The sequence below is a fragment of the Cheilinus undulatus genome, linkage group 12 (assembly GCF_018320785.1).
Source record: "Cheilinus undulatus linkage group 12, ASM1832078v1, whole genome shotgun sequence".
Classification (NCBI taxonomy): domain Eukaryota; kingdom Metazoa; phylum Chordata; class Actinopteri; order Labriformes; family Labridae; genus Cheilinus; species Cheilinus undulatus.
Genome location: NC_054876.1, coordinates 25,806,818 through 25,824,618, shown reverse-complemented (window position 1 = coordinate 25,824,618; position 17,801 = coordinate 25,806,818). Strand labels below are relative to the sequence as shown.

The 17,801-nt window shown below is 36.7% G+C and overlaps 1 protein-coding gene across 1 annotated transcript; it reads left to right on the top strand.

Moving 5' to 3' along the window:
• Window positions 1-741: 741 nt before the first annotated feature.
• hspa4a (heat shock protein 4a) lies at window positions 742-17,630 on the top strand. Its single transcript, XM_041801295.1, has 19 exons — window positions 742-1,052; window positions 4,119-4,176; window positions 4,316-4,456; window positions 4,928-5,050; window positions 6,028-6,127; window positions 6,587-6,720; window positions 7,146-7,390; window positions 7,495-7,571; window positions 7,882-8,033; window positions 8,355-8,461; window positions 10,423-10,556; window positions 10,998-11,179; window positions 12,177-12,260; window positions 14,396-14,551; window positions 15,059-15,184; window positions 15,358-15,465; window positions 15,563-15,682; window positions 15,920-16,081; window positions 16,618-17,630. The coding sequence occupies exons 1-19, from the start codon at window positions 946-948 to the stop codon at window positions 16,816-16,818; spliced, it is 2,517 nt and encodes an 838-aa protein (XP_041657229.1). The 5' UTR covers window positions 742-945; the 3' UTR covers window positions 16,819-17,630.
• The last annotated feature ends 171 nt before the right edge of the window (window positions 17,631-17,801 follow it).

The window sequence follows — 17,801 nt, the reverse complement described above, 5'->3', positions numbered from 1 at the left end:
AATGTATTTATATTAGTTTAAAATAAAACCTGTTTTATTTAAGTTTTATTTAAGATCAGTGTTAAAGTTGTAGTGTATTCTTATTATGTCCTGTTTGATGACATGAAATAAGATGTGATTTAATTTTTTACTTTTGTTGATTATCTGTTCTTAGTTTTATTAATAACTTTAATTTGTATAGCACTTTTAAAAGCATGGGTTTACAAGTGCTTAGACATGTGCAGAATTACTTTTTTTTTTTTTTTTTTGTGAAGCACTTTGTAAATGAGTGTTTTAAAAGCGCTATATACGTGAAGTTTTACTTACTGACTTACTTAAAGTTTGCTATGTTTACGTTTGCAGAGGTAATTAGTGTTTTAATAGCCTAACCATGGGCAAAATTTTACATCTGGATTTGTGTTTGGTTTACTCACGAAATAACCGGTATGATTGACCTGTAAAATATCGCATAATGCATTCAACACTATTATGCCAGGAGCTATTTTTGTTTTGCCACCCATGATAATCCCAGGGCTCATATAAAAATTAGTAATGGCTGATTTATTTCCTTTATATTATTTCTATAAGATTCTAGAAATGTCAGTGTGTCATAAGCCCCGAATTTTTCCAAGAAAATGACGTGAACTTCAAGACATTTCCACCAAAGTCTGGAGAATAGCGAAGAAATGTCCAGAGACATCTAGAACAGTGCAAATCTCGCGATAAAGGCGGAAGACCCGAGAAGTCTGTAACCACCTTGCTGCTGCAGCTTGCCAGCACAGATCAGAGACACCGGTAATAATCAGCGGTGTGTGGATTATGACTTGAAGAAACCCTACTAAACACGGCGCAACAGAGCTGCTCTATTGACTAACACTATTCTTAAAAAGAATCCGTGTATTTGGTTACTTTTATAAGTGAAACTGTTGAAAACGTTTTTGCCAGAAGACATTCGTATTGCTGAAGATGTCAGTGGTGGGATTTGACTTGGGTTTCCAAAGCTGCTATGTAGCGGTAGCCCGAGCCGGTGGAATTGAAACAGTTGCCAACGAGTACAGCGACAGATGCACACCGTAAGTATTTTTAATATAAACACAACATATTTGACTTCTGAGGAAACAGTTGGAGAACAGAGCTGTTATGTTCTCCCGTCGGTGTCTCGCCGGTGTCAGGCAATGCACGTGAATGCTACTTCACTGCCTGGCTAACTTATCGTAAGCTTAACTTGCATACCTGTGTCTTTTGGCGATCAGATTTTTATTTAAACTTTTACCACTCACTCTTAGTGAAATGGTTCGGAACGTTTTCATAGAGAACATCGGTCCATTTGGAAATAATTTGGGTTTTCCAGCTCATTCCCACAACCATGGAGCTAGCTTCTTAGCTAAGCTCAGTGTTTTATATCAACGGTACTGCTCGGTTTGGAGTCGGGCTTTAGTTGCCAGGCCAACAAAAGCGGGCGGTGTTCCCCCACGTTCTATTTACTGCTACTCTGTTCTCTGTTAAAGGCGAAGGCTCCCATCAGCCGGTGTGGCTCGTGTGTCAAATCAAGCGCCTTACGTACTATTCTGTACGATGACGATAGCAACCAATCGCTTGTTGGAATATTCTAGCAATTTTTCGGCTTTCAAATGTTTAATGACTCTCCATGAGACGCTTGCATATTGTTTACATATTTGGTATATTTTATTTACAGAACCATTTATGTAAAAAACTACTTTTTCACCAGAGTCTTGTTTTTAAGGCCTATCGCGGCACACTTTGTACCTACAATGGTTCTTTCTGTAGGTCCAGTTGCTAATAGTACATCCAAGTAAAATAAACATGAATTTTAATGGGATTGGCTGTCATTAGTTTCTGACAGGTCTACAGGTGCTACTATGCCGACATAGTCAATGAGCTAAACATATGATTCTTTATCACAACTCAGTAGACTTTATCCTAATAAAAGATATATTTAACGAGACTTGCCGATATTTTACAATGCTTTTTTGTATTTTTCCATGATAAATAGTTTTAGATTGATTGTTTGTTGTGAGTCTTTTTTTATTTTATATTTTTTTTAAATTGAGGAGGACAAGCAAAAGGTCTAAAATTAGAACATATTATGGCTGTTCTTATATATATGAGGTTGCGCCTTACACAGGTAGATGTTATTTTCAGTTTTACAATCATTTAGCTTATTTTAAAAGAAATATTTACTGTTATCTATAATACTTTGAAAAAATGTAATGTGCTGATTCCCATTGACAGTCGTTTTAATGGTGATTGGTACCAGTATTGAAATTCTTTACCAAAAAACGTCAGAAAGGATATAATTTTTAAATAAAAAAGCAACACCAAGCAGTTGATGAGAAATGCATTTAACAGCCTTTATGTATGTAATAACTTAGTGACGTTGTTAAATTGGGATTTTTGTTGAGTTCATAAACTTACAAACTAATTTAAATAAGATCTATAGTTCATTTAGGATATCATAATGGTAACAAATATCACAGATTCTTTTCTTTTAAACAATAATAACTCAAAAGTTCCCATTTTTTAGAAAATTAAAAAAACTTGATGATTTGACCCTGATTTCTGATGACTTGTTGATTACAGTATGGAAGTGGTAAAAAAAGAAAAGAAATGACACTCCATATATTAATCACTAAACAGTGTACTTTAATAATAGGGCTGTGTATTGGCAAGAATCATGGGATACGATACCGTCATATACCGATACAGGGCTGACCAAAGGATATATTGCAATATATTGTGATACTATTAAGAAAAACAGTTGTATTATATAAGAACATACAGTAAGAAGCACTTGGATTTAATAAATTAAGTGTGTTTTAATGCATTCCATCTCAATTCAGTTGTCTGCGACGTCCTCTATATTAACACTTAGTAATATGAAAAGAAATATACAGCTTACAGCTCCAGTTGAACCTGTTTTTGTATTTCACATTTCCTAACATTCTCAATATTACCACTTTTGTGAAATATAAACATTAAGAATAACAGCCAGTTGAGCCCACACTTGTATTTCACATCCTTATAATGTCCCCAATATTAGTACTTTTATGCATTATGAGTGGAGAGAATGACATCAGCTTTGATCTGGTTAAAAAGTCAAATGCATACAGCAAGGGCAATATAAAACTTGTAAATATATAATAGTTTCAAATTTGTGCTACTGGTCAAATAAAACATGTAGTATGTAGAACTTGCATAACTTTGTTGGGATAAGGATGTTTTATAAATGTTGATTTTAAAATTGAATAAAAAAACACTGTTTGATACAAAAATAGAGTATGCCTTTCATAAGCTCTACCAAAATCTTGTCTACGGCTGCCTTGAAGGGTTCTCGAAAATATTTTCAGGGTTTTGTCATTTATATCCTTGCTTTGGATCATCATTTCCCCCCAAGCACTCATATGAGCAAAGAACATCACGTCTGATTTCACACAAATCTTCTCCAGGCTTCTTTGTTGTCAATTCTACAGTGAGCCAATGTATTAAAATAAACTTTGCTGCTGTGAGCCCTCTTACACATCACAAACTGGTTAATAGTGATGGTAGCTTTGACACCTGTGGTTGATGGGGATGATAACAGACATGTTTAGACTAAGTCGACAAGTCACCCCATCTCAGGCAGGTTTTATACCTTGCTCTGTTAACTATTAAGATGAGTGTAAGTCCTCTACACTTTGAAGGATCCCCTTTATATTAACCACTGTTCTAGCCAAATAATTAAGAAAGATGACATACTGATCATTTACACATTTTCTTTCATATCACTACAATAAACTGTCGTTGTTGCTGGTGCACACATTGGAAAAGTCTATCCAGTCGATGAGGGTTGGGCTCTGAATTGTCCTGTCATGTGTAGGCATGAGATTATGTAATCACTTACCCAGCAAAAAAAAAAAAAAAAAAACAAGTCTAACAAGACTAAAGATGTATTCACAAATAATACAATGTTTATCAGAGAAATTCAAATGTACCTGTTGTCGGGAAGTTGAAAGTTTATTTCTTAATTTACTTTTATAGATTTTTGTGCCTCCAGCATACAAAGCTTGTTATCTAAAACTATAATAATAACTTGTTCATCTTGCTTCAGTAACTTAACCTTTTGTTTTTTTGTCCTCCAGGTCATTTGTATCATTTGGACCAAGAAACCGAGCTATTGGAGCAGCCGCCAAAAGCCAGGTAAAAATAATTAATGTGACCCTGTTAAATCTCTTGTAATAAAAGTCTTAAAATTGGGAAAAACACCAAGGTTATTTCTCATTTTTCCAACTAAACTTTCCTTCATTTCCTCCTCTTTTACCTCCTGCGTCCCTCCCAGGTGGTGACCAACTGTCGGAACACAGTGCAGGGTTTTAAGCGATTTCATGGCAGGGCATTTTCAGACCCATACGTCCAGTCAGCCAAGACTAACTTGGTGTACGATCTGGCACAGATGCCCTCTGGATCCACTGGTATAAAAGTAAGATTATAAAATTATGCTGCATCTGCTGTAATATTGCTATCATAGATAAACTGAAGTAGTCTGGGACTGAGAAAACATCCCCAAGTACACATATTACAAAGCCTTGCTTCCACGAAAGCACAGCCTGGCATCATTTTGTGTCCCAGTGGAAATAATTAAAGTAAGTCCTGAAGACAAAGTAGAGCACAAGGAAAAACAAATTAAGAGAAAAAAATACTGCTGCCTGCAAAATCACGTCTTGCAGTCAAAAAGATCTCTGATTGCATATTAACATATTATATTACTTATTAACTGTTTTATGGTCTTGTGGGGGCTTGTGATATTAGTTTTCAGTCTATTCAACACATTATATTGAATCACTATCACATTTTTCCAAAATTAAATTAAAAATAGTGTGCATACAGTTTCCATAGACATCTCAACTCTTTCTGTCTAGAATAACTGTCGTCTTATTCTTGTCAACTCCAGGTGATGTACATGGAGGAGGAGCGAGTGTTCAGCATTGAGCAGGTCACTGGCATGCTGCTGACCAAGCTTAAGGAGACTGCTGAAAGTGCACTGAAAAAACCCGTTGCAGACTGTGTCATCTCGGTAAGAAAAAGTGCAGACACTATGTGCAGTGGTTTAACAGCTTCAGCAGAATGTACAAAATCCATTTAACTGCTTGAATAGATTTCTGACTCCATTGTGTAACTTTTGTTGTAAGATCCTTTTCAAACTATGTTTAAATATCCCACTGCATTTCATTTACATACTGTGGCAACAATTGAAGTCAGCATCTTGCATTCTGAAGTCATATGGGATGTAAAAATGCATCTTGAATGCTTCCGTCAAGGTGTAAAATGTCTCACCACCTGTTCATGTGTCATTTTGAGCTCTGAGCTCTACACCAGATGTCATACATGGCAGATGCATTTCCTCTGTTGCATCTTGTGAGGTGAAGAGTGGGGTGTGTGCATGTGAGAGTCTTTCTTACTATGTTGAGTGTATGAATTCACCAACAGCATCTGTTATGTAACATCACAGATCTTACACAGAGAGACTTTTGCTCTCACTAGGCCTAAATCTACCGTTTACATCAGCCTTGGAGATAGATAACATGTTATTATTACTGTTGCCAATAGCTAAATTTAGCCTTTGAGCTTTTCCACAAGGAGATGTTTTGTTTTGCACCCGGAGTAACTGACTTGTTAACATTTGCCAGGCATCTTATGATGTCGGGAATTACTTACAGACTTCTTTGGCATCATTATCAATATCTTATTCCAGTGCTGTGTTTATAAAAATAGCATTCATACATTGCAACAAAGCAAGAACCCAAACACAAAATAACCCCAGCTAACCAACAACATAAGGACTCAAAATCAAACCATAAAACCAAAAGATTACAACTAACATATCCGAACTATCATAAAACCCAGGCAACTCATCATGAGTACTCATAGAGACCCATAAGTGTTTGTGTGGTTATATTTTCAGTCATTAGTGAATCTCAATCTGAGGTTGTTGAAACTATTTTCACCTTGTAAATCTCACTTATGTGAAAACCTGTTGCTTTTACTTCCAAGGTCCCGAGTTATTTCACTGATGCTGAGAGAAGATCTGTCATGGATGCAGCTCAGATCGCAGGCCTCAACTGTCTACGGCTAATGAATGAAAACACTGCAGGTACATTAGAACAGTATCATCTATGCAGGACACACAGTATCTCAAGCAGTATTTAACCTGTCCTGGATCTCTGTGTTACTTTGTGAGAGATATATTTTAATATATCTCCTTGAGCAGTAGTCTCAGTAAAATGAGCTATAAGAAAGTGTCTAACTGTCCACTACTTGCCAGGCATATGCCAAAATTTAGCCTATGAGTCATTGCTGAGCAAAACTACCCTGGGTTGAGCTATGCTAAAGCTATAAATCCATGAAAACATGTCACAGTCAAGCTACAGTATATCTTCAGAAACAGGCTAAAGGTCTAATTTATGTTTTAGTTCCTTACTTTCCCATTGGGTACAGAACTTATCATAGAGACATTTAATTTACATGCATTCATAGTGGATGACACTTTACTGTTGATCAGATCAAATGAAGAGAACTCACACTAACAGGGGGCCCTGCTTGTTTGTTGCAGTGACTCTTGCATATGGCATCTACAAGCAGGACCTGCCAGCTCCAGAAGAGAAGCCCAGGACAGTGGTGTTTGTAGATGTGGGACACTCAGGTTACCAGGTGTCAGTTTGTGCCTTTAACAAGGGAAAGCTCAAGGTGAGTTATGAATAATTTGTGTCCATTTTGAAAAGGGTTACTGAAGGGGAAATGTTTTAGGGCTTGATATTATCATGCTGCTAATATATTGTAATCACTCGTTCAGTAACTTTGCTTATTTGTACTGTTCATATTGAAAACAAGATTAAAACATGAAGTGAAAATACATTAATGTACCTTTTAAAGCAGCATTTATTTGATTAATTCAAATTTCCTGACATTTTACCCTTTTGTGTAATGGAGCAATCAAGATGAAGTAGTTGAAATATATGATTTTAAGAGATAAGCAGGCATGTAGGGCACAAACGTTTTAGAATATCTTATAATGAAGCGATGGAGATATGCAGCAATATGAAACATTAGTCCAATGGTTTGATAATTTTCCACCACATTAATTCTTTACCTCCTTCATCTTCTGCCTTCAGATCCTCGCTACAGCGTTCGATTCAGAACTTGGTGGGAAGGACTTTGACGACATCCTGGTCAGCCACTTCTGCGAAGAGTTTAAAAAGAAGTACAAGTTGGATGTCAAGTCTAAACCCAGGGCGCTTGGCCGACTCTACCAAGAGTGCGAAAAGCTCAAAAAGCTGATGAGCGCCAACTCCTCAGACCTGCCCCTCAACATTGAGTGCTTCATGAATGACATAGATGTTTCTGGTAAACTTAATAGGTGAGATATAAAATTACACCAATGATGAGGCTCATTACTTAACAGTTACAACATAGATCTTATGTGTGTGAGTCTATTAATAATCTATGATCGTGTATCCTCAGAGGACAATTTGAGGAGATGTGCGCGGGGCTGTTGGCCAAAGTCGAGGGTCCCCTTCGCAGTGTCATGGAACAAGCCAGTGAGTATAAATGTCTCCAAAAGCAGCTGGACTACCCCACATTAGCACGTGATCACTCACATAGATGTGCTTTAGTCTTGTGATCTTCCCTCAGACTGCACAGCTGTCTTCTTCTGCTTCATTTCACGCAATGATTTCACAGTTGAATGTTGGTAATGAGCCAAAGGAAAATTGTAGTAAACATATAGACACATTTATTTACAGTAAGCGTATCTTTTTAACCCATGTGCTTTTAGAGCTTTTATTTGAGTACTAAAATTGAAAAGCAGAGCCATGACTCTATAAACTGTTTTGTATTTTCTGTATCTAGAGCTGAAAAAGGAGGACATCTATGCTGTGGAGATTGTTGGAGGAGCCTCTAGAATCCCTGCCATCAAAGAGCGAATCAGCAAATTCTTCGGCAAAGAGCTGAGCACCACTCTCAATGCAGACGAGGCTGTGGCCAGAGGCTGCGCTCTGCAGGTACGGCTCACCTGGCTCGACCAACAATTTGGTCCTGTTAGTGACTCACACAGCAGGCTCAGTTGGCTGGCAGCTGTGGTAGAGAAGTGGGAAGAGATGTTGAAGGATACGTGTTAAAACATGTGAAAGTGTTTTGGAGCAAGCCATTTTTTTGTAATTATTACAGTTAAAAATACCAAACATGTTCTCTTGCCCATTTCATTAGCCAAGTCTTTTTTCTGGTTTGTCTAGAAATATAGCATTCAAGTGGATAAGTGATTTTCAATCAGGCTTTGAGCATTTTATTAGTCCTCTAATGTATTCTTCTCCCTTTTCCCTCAGTGTGCAATCCTGTCACCAGCATTCAAAGTCAGAGAGTTCTCGATCACAGATGTTGTCCCTTACCCCATCTCCCTAAAATGGAACTCAGCTGCAGAGGAGGGACTGAGGTACAGTCTCTCTTACTGACCTCTGAGAACCGCAAATCGGGGCAAGAGATACATTTTAACATTTTTGTGTCTCACAAGAAGTACAGGAGAATTTATCCCACCTGTTAATCCAAACATTATGCTTCTTGCCTTGCCATGCCTTCTTCTATGGGTAGCAGTGGTTTAGATTTCATGGGGTTTAAGAATAATCACATAAGACATTGCAGTATTAAAATGTCTTAAATCCCATGATCATTTAAGTTTGATATGTCCAACTCCAGTGTAAATTTGTCCAAAAACCTGCAGTAAAGACAACATTAGATGTCTGAACAGGACTGTTGAAACACCACACCCACCTGCTTTCATTGTCTATTCAGACACATGTACTTGTACCTGCTGGCTTTTCTGCCACACCTGCACACTCCCAGTCCATTTGTACCACATGGGAGAAAAATTCTACCTGCTTTTCTGCCTATTATAAAGCCTTTTTCAAATATCTGAGTCATGACAATGGATCCCAGAATTTCTGTACTTAATCACAATCAATCTCCCCTTTTTTAACTTTAGAGATTATACAATTTTGTATTTATTATTTATTTAAGGGATCTGCTTTTATTTTTTTAAGATCTTTGGCTAGATTAAAGATTATGAAATGAACTTAACCTTAGAAAAGGGACTGTTATTATTTGAAAAGGAAATAAGAGAACAGTAAATTGTTAAGGTAGATGTTTAATAAAACAAGGTACAGAGTACGTTTCACTTGTCTAAGTTGTCTGTGAGGTTTTTTAAAATGCAATGAGACATTAAGAAGCAGTGGTAAAATTATTTTGCATCACTAGGGCTGCAGGGAGGTGTTTTTGTGGTCTAGCCTGAGAGGCACAATAAAGTATGTAATTAATCATGATTAAAAAACAACATAATGCACTTAAGATGGACCTTAATTGCATTAGATATTTTTATTTTTTATTTAACCTGTATCCAACCAAGTTTGCCCCATTGAGAGCAAAAGATCTCTTTTTCAAGAGAGACCTGACCAAGAATGGCAGCGATACACAGTTTCATCAAACAGTACACTCAGACTCATACAGTACAAATGAACTAATAGGAAACAATTGTAAGTCATCAGTAATAGCAGTGACATTCAGACGATTTGGATTCAAAAGTTTTCACTGCATTTTAAAAACATTGAAAGACTCCAAAATCTGAAGTTTAAATTAATTCTGCAGATTATTCCAAGCAAAAGGTTCAGAAAACCTAAAAGCCTTCCTTCCCAATTTGGTTCGTACTCTGGGAACAACAAACTGCACAAGGTTCAATGATCTCAGGTTGTGTAATCCATCTTTCAAGATTAAAAAAGAGGAGAGATAATCAAGACGACGTGTCCCTAAAGAAGTCCAACTGACTTTAGAGTATACAGAACAATGGCGCGTCAGAAATCTGCAGTTTGTGATAAATCTCAGTGCTCCATGATACACTGTCCAACATATGAAGACTCTGAGCAGAAGCATTCATGTACAAAAAATCACAAAACATCATAATCAAGAATAGGTAAAAAGCTAGACTAGACCAGTCTCTTTTTGACCATAAAAGAAAAACAGGTCGTGTTTCTGTAGTAAAGACCAAGTAAAGCCTTCAGCTTTCTAGCAACATACTAAATGTGCATTTTAAAAGACAAGTTTTCATCGAGTGAGAACCCCAAATACTTAAAAGAAGATACAAACTCAATTTCTTGACCATCTTGAGTAACAGTTTTCTCAGACAGTGTTCCTTTTGTTGCTCTTGAAGATGTAAACAACAGAAGTTTAGTTTCATCTACATTTAGAACAAGCTGCAGCTGGCTAAGCTGATCTTGGACTAGATCAAAAGCATGCTGAAGATTTACAGAAGCCTGTGCAGGTGTAGGTGCACAGCAAGACAGTATTCCTGTATCTGTAATTCATGAGATTGTGTCTCATTATCATCTTTTGTTTTTTTTTTAACAGTGATTGTGAGGTATTCCCAAAGAACCATGCTGCTCCCTTCTCCAAAGTTTTGACCTTCTTCCGTAAGGAGCCCTTCAACCTTGAAGCTTACTACAACAACCCGAAGGAGCTGCCTTACCCCAGCAGCACAATAGGTACTGTGAGTTCTACTTCAGAAAGAAACACAGATCAATAAAGACAACATGTCTATGCTATTTACTTGTTTCTTTTTGTATACAAAAGGGTGGAGTTATATATGAAATATGCTTTCTAGAATCATGCTTACTAACGTGTTAGTTCAGTACATGCTTTGCAAAACAAGCTTAAGTCCAAAGATTTCTTAGTAACCATTAATTTAGAAATTAGGTGTATGCTCCTACTCTGATTTCTCTTCTGATCAATCAGCTATGAAACAAGGATTTAAAACCTTATATAGCTCCCAAATAATTGCATGGTTTTTCATACAGAAATCTGCTGTATTCAGCCCATGACTCAGTTTACTTTCCAACTGCATTTCCTTTTATAACTCTGATGTGGTCATGTTCACTTATTTCACATAATCTCATCTCATTTCTGACGTGTGTGTGACCCTCAAGGCCAATTTATGGTCCAGAATGTGGTTCCTCAGACATCTGGGGAGAGTGCAAAGGTGAAGGTGAAAGTGCGGGTCAATGTTCATGGCATCTTCAGCGTGTCAGGCGCCTCACTCGTTGAGGTCTTGAAAACAGCAGAAGGAGAGGAGCCAATGGAGACAGACCAAACAGCAAAGGAAGAGGAGGTGAGTACTGTGTGTGTGAAAGGCATAATGATTTACGATACGTCTGCGTGTGACAAAGAAAGAGGAAAACAGATATTCTTGTTTATTTTCTTTAGCTGTTTACATTGTGTTAGGCCTCAGATTATGTTGGCTTACAGACAGTGAAGCTGCACCTTTTTAAAATAGGTAGTCATGTCATCATTATGGAATCTAGTGATCATGCCTTAACAGGCTTAACATTGCTCCAAGGGGCTGTCTTTATTTCTCCCTTCTTCTGCACTTCAGAGCCATCTGTTGGACTGCACTGATGCTCAGAAATTTTCTTTCTGAGCTATGTGTCATAACTGCTCTTTCAATTGTCAGATACAGTATCACAATTGTGTGTGTGATTAATGTTATCATTCATACAAATGCGACCAAAACATTATTAAAACTGAGTTAGTGATGATCAAATCGTGATAATCAACCTGTTATGAGCAGAAAGGAAGAGCATCAAACAAGGCTACAGTAGAAATCATCAACCAAAACTTCAAATAAAAATACTGGACTGAAATTCAGTCTTTTTTTTTATATCAATGACAAAGCTCAATTATGAACACTTGAGTGCACATTTAATGTGATTGAGGTTTTGGGAAGACAATGCATGTATGCTTAGTTCTAAATTATTTCCTTTCTTTACTGCTCTGTATAAATTTAAAGAGAGCTGACAAAAGTGAATGTAAAAGGTTATTTGTAATAAACTAAGGCTTCCCTTTCGGTCCTGTTTTTTCTTTTTTTATTATTATTTTTAGGGTTTTATGATAAAGTAGCATTAACTCCATGTTCATTGTGATTCAACCAGTGTGATTCAGTTTTATATTAGAAATTAAATAAACTTAACTAAACTCTAAAAATCAACTATGAGTGAGAAGCCTCCTCCAGTAGTACTGTCTAAATACAGACTTGGCATAAAACTAGCTGAAGCTTGCATGTTTCACGGCCTGTATGGTGTCTTTTGTCTTCTGTTGCCGTGTGTCAGAACAAAATGCAGGTGGACCAGGAGGATCAGAAACTTCAGGCTGGAGACAACGGAGACAAGAAATCAGAGACGGAGGAGATGGAGGTAACCTTGTGCTGGGGGATAAGGCAGTCACCTTCTGTTCATCTGTTTTTTTTTTTTATAGTATATAAAAGAAAGGATTTTCTTCAAGTGCTTGGTAGATGGTGCAGAAAAAAATTAAATGTGATTTCACTCTATGCCAGGGGTCTCAAACTCAAATTGGCTTGGGGCCATTTTTGGTCCTGTCATCTTGAATGGGGGGGCTGTTTCAACTTTCAAGTGTTATAAGAAAATGCCTAATTTCTAAAAATGCACTTTTTTATTTCAGGCAGTCATATTTTTTGTTATACTTAACCAAAAAAGCAAACAACTATAAACATAGTATGCATTTGTTTTATATACAATTTGATGATATGATACGATACACTTTGTCCCCTTGGGGAAATTAGTCTTGGACTCCAAGTGCTACATACATTCAGCTGCCATAATAATAATAATAATAATAATAATAATAACATCAATAAATTAAGAGTGATAAGCACAACAATCCACCTAAATACACAAAATCCACTGGTACATGGATTAGCACATTCCAGTAAAGAAGCACATACCAGTAAGGACCAACAGCCCATATATATTGCACATACCCATATTGCACAAGATAGCATAGAAATATATTTTATTTAATTTTTTTTTTTTTTTTTAGAATTTGAAATTCTCTTGTTTTATTTTACAAAAAAAGCTTTATGTATTTGTTAACCCTGCAAAAACGTATACCTTGCTTTATTTTCTCACAAATATCCTCTAAGCTTAATAATGATTGGCTGATTAAGGGGTGTATCAATTGCATAAATAAATAAATCAGTGTAACTCACTAAACCCCTGTTAAAAATGTGTAGATGAGTATGTTTGGCTGTGCTTTTCTAAAGCTCCACAGAGTAGGCAGCAAGAAACATAGCCTTGTTACATCACAAATTCCTTCTTCCTAAACATTAAACTCAGCTTTAATGTTGTAGCATGTTTTTTAGATACCATTGAACAAACTCTTCTCTTCGAGTACCATATCTGCAGTGTTTTATTAGTGTAAGTTCACGTACTTAGGCTTCGTATCGGCGCAGGTGCCCAATATTGGTATCAGTATTTGTGCATCCCCAGAAATAGACATCTAATTAGCAAGTGGCAGAACAACAACATAGCAAGATAACTGCTCTTAATAACGCCACAAAACTGCCAGACATGCACTGACATGTTAATTTTGGGTTTAACTAAATGGGCTAAGCAATTGTGATATTTTTAAAATTTTGATATTTCAATGTCCTAATAAAGGGCAGCGTTACCTGGTATGTAGAAACTCTTAAAAAAAAAAAAAAGAAAAGAAAAACACGACACACCAAAAAGTTGCAGGACAGATTTTATTTTATTTTATTGAAATCAGGGCAGGGTGGAGGGAGGAGGCGGGCTGGAAGTGGTCTGTAGGCCAGGAGTTGAGACCTCTGCTATAGACGTAACAGAGAGTGGTATTCCAGTGGAGAATGTGTGATGTTATTGCTAATTCAGCAAATATTAAAAAAAGGAATATTTGTACTACCAGTAAAGTGCAAGTACAATAAAATATTAACCCTTTATGCCAAGAAAAGTCAATAAACTTTTTTTTAATCAATGTAACTGTTCTTTTAGCACAAAACAGTACATGCCATTGAAGTATTTGATTGGCATGATAGGGAAATGATTGTTTTGAAGCTTTTCTGCCTTATCGCCCAGCACATAGGTCGCCACATAAACATACTTGTAGACTGACATGTTTCACATAAGATAACTCATATTCAGCAAAGGATGTTCTCATCCCCACACATTACACATCTAATCTCCTGTATTGAAATCTGAAAGGAATCAAGAGTAAGTGTTCTGTTTTTTAGTTCAAAATGAATTTTGACTATAGCCTTACCATGAATATTTACAGAGAATTTGATTAACATTTAAAACTTGCATACATGCCCACTTAATGACTAAAAACATGTAAAATAGTTCCCTGTGTATTTTAAAATCATGTTTAAAACTATTAAGAGTACACACTTTTTGTTTTCACTAGGAAAGAAGTTCACTGGGTTTATTAAAAAAATGAAGCACATGTTAATATAATTCAACATACATGAAGGCAGCTGTATTTACACAGACTGATTTATATTCTTCCCTTTCAGACAACAGCAGAGGACACCAATAAGGAGAAGAAGAATGATCAGCCCCCTCAAGCAAAGAAGCCCAAAGTGAAAACGAAGACGGTCGAGCTGCCCATAGAGAGCAATTTGCACTGGCAGCTGTCCAATGACACACTAAATATGTTTGTGGAGAATGAGGTAATGTGCTAAAATCACCAGGAATGTCCAGCATGCACTTTGTTAAAGCAGCATGATGTGAGACTTGTGGTCCTGCTTTCATTTGCTTTAATACTTGTTAAAATATTCTGGCTCTGTCTTTATCTGATTACAAAATAATGACATGTAATACTCTAAAACTACATTTTACTATAAACTTGTGTAGGAAAGGTTCTCCTACCATTAGGTTTTCAGCCTCATTGTTTTAAGATCCATTCTTGATGCAGATTCGATTTCTACCAAACATAGCACACTTTAACTTGAGTTTGCTAATGAGATTTTACCAAAATTTTAACAAAAAATGTAGAATAATTTACAATAAAAGTTGCATTCAAGCACTATGAATCAACTCTTGGTATGAGAGGATGTATCACATACTTTTTGTATTTGCTGTCCTTGGCTTCCCTCTTGTAGTTTGATGTCTCTTAAGTACGACATGTGTATGTTTCTACTGACTAATCATCAACAGCTCATTTATGATTTCTTTAGGGTAAGATGATCATGCAGGACAAGCTAGAAAAAGAGAGGAATGATGCAAAGAACAACGTTGAAGAGTATGTGTACGAGATGAGGGATAAACTGCACGGCGCTCTGGAAAAGTTTGTGAATGAGGCTGTAAGTAAAGATGATCCTTGAATTCTTTGAAACATTTTTGCTTTAAAAAGAAACAAGTTGTGCTATCTTTAATTTTTGCTGGGTTTAAGCCCTCAAATTAGATGTGTTTCAGTTATTGTTCTCTTGCTCTGGAGTTTATATAAACGATGGATTTCTTCCTTGAAAACATGCAGGATCGTGACACCTTCTCATTAAAACTGGAGGACACAGAAAACTGGCTGTATGAAGATGGAGAGGACCAACAGAAACAAGTTTACATTGACAAACTGGCTGAACTGAAGGTAACCAGACTTCCAGTGTTTTATGCCATGTATTGTTAAATAAGCCTGGTCTCCACAGCTTTTACTTAACATCTAAACTTGAGATTTTTTATCACAGAAAATTGGCCAGCCTATTTTTGAAAGGTACACTGAATCCCAGGAGCGGCCAAAGGCATTTGAGGAGCTTGGCAGACAGATCCAGATGTTCATGAAGATCATTGAAGCTTACAAAGCAAAGGTAGCATGCGATATATAGCAAGTATTTTGACTTATGAAAGTACCTGCTTTGCTAAAGTTATTGAAATATTACAAACCATACATCATATATTACTAATTTAACCAATTAGGTTTTATGTATGTATAATTTTACTGTAACTGTAGAGTTTGCAAAAGAGCAACTTTTGTGAGCATGTAGTTCTTCTCATCAAAAATCTCTAAACAGTATGTCATAACTTAGCTGTGCTTCTCCTTACAGGAAGAGCAGTACAACCACCTTGATGAGCTGGAGGTGACTCGGGTGGACAAGCAGGTGAACGACGCGATGGTGTGGATGAATGGGAAGATGAACCAGCAGAATAATCAGGACCTCACTGTTGACCCTGTGGTCAAAGTTGCAGAGATCAAGGCCAAGACTAAGGTACTGAGAATACAATTATGGAACATAACCTTTAAAAAACACTGCATGGTTACCAATCAGGGCTTTGGCACATCCCTCCTTACATGTGAAATTGCCTTGCCTTTAGTTTTCTGTGGGATGAACTCTAACAATAACACACTTGTGAAATATAAATGGAGGGATAAAGAGACATTGTAACATAAGTTGCCTGAGCATACTGTAGTTTTTCATAATTTCAAGATTTTTTTATGGGTTTAGACAAAATTAAACAAGCAGCTGAAAATGTTAAAACCACACAGCGGGCAGTAGAACAGCTGCCAGCCAAAAACAAAGAACTGCAGTATCATAGTCCAGCAGCACATTTTTAATTACAGCATTGAAGTGTGAAATTTTGTAAAAACAAGGAAAAACAAGCCATCATTGTACAAAGAACGTTTAAAATCTTCAAAATTTTTTAAATCTCTTATCGGTAAGAGGAAACATGGTCTAATGGTGGAAAAAAATACCCATCTTTCTCTTCGTCTGACATATCTTACATATTTTATTTTCTTTTTCAGGAGCTTTATTCAGCCTGCAACCCTGTGTTGTCCAAACCCAAGCCCAAAGTAGAGCCCCCCAAAGAGGAGAAGACCGAGAATGGGCCAGTGAATGGGCAGGATGGAACAGAGAATCAGCCATGTAACCCAGACAAAGCCACATCAGCAGGCACAGAACAGGGAACAGCAGAGAACAAGCTCCCTGAAATGGACATTGACTAACTGTTAGAGCTTGGGCCTATAAGTTTCCCCTCTGTTTGTCCTGCTACTTGCTCTTTCAGTCTTTCAATTCTGTTGTTCTTCTCTTCAACATGCAGTAGCCGCTCTCTAGAAGACACAGACAACAGACTGCAACCCCTCTCAATAGAATTCCTCCATCAGCCTTCTTGGCATGTCATTTCACAATTTTTCCTGACAAAAACAAAATTTTGCTTAATATTGATATTGAATGGACAATTTTATGACGCTGTGAGCTTGGGATGGAAACCTCTTACTTTATTGCTTTGATGGCCCTTATGTTAAAGATTGTTTTGTTCAGCTTCCTCTGAGCATATTTAAGAATGTCAGATTTGAAGAATTGTAAGCAAAGTGGCTGTGCAGAAGATAATTGGTAATATACGCAGGATTCATGAAAATGTAAAATATTGCAGTATGTCTAAAGAGATAACAGATACATTTTAACATGTAAACAAACATGGGTGGATCCAAATAGTAAAAGAAATTAAGTGCAGTTTTTTTCACTATACTACAGATAATTGTAACTGCTGGATTATAATGTTTGAGTTGAAGAGGACAGAAACAGTTTTTGTTGAGTTTACTGTTTGTTAAAGCTAGGTACTGCAACTTAATGTCATGCATTTCATTGTCTGGCTTTGCTCATTCAAAAGCAATGCTCTGTCAGTTGTTCTCTGGTAGCCTTGTATTGTGTTTTTTTCTACTTAACGGTGTAAATGCTGGTCCAACAAAATGCCTTCTGGGTGCTGCTGTTGCCACATCACCATAAAAAAGCAAAAATAAATCTTGTCTAAAAAGAATGCAGTGTGAGAGGTCAATCATTTCTAAGGTCAAATGATTACAGTTGCTATCTCTTCACTTCGTATTGCTATGAATAAGCTCCATCTACCCTTCAGAAGGTAGGTATTTGCTTTAGCACCTTTTTATTACTGAAATGAAAACTCTTGTTTGTTACAGTCCAGTATTGATAC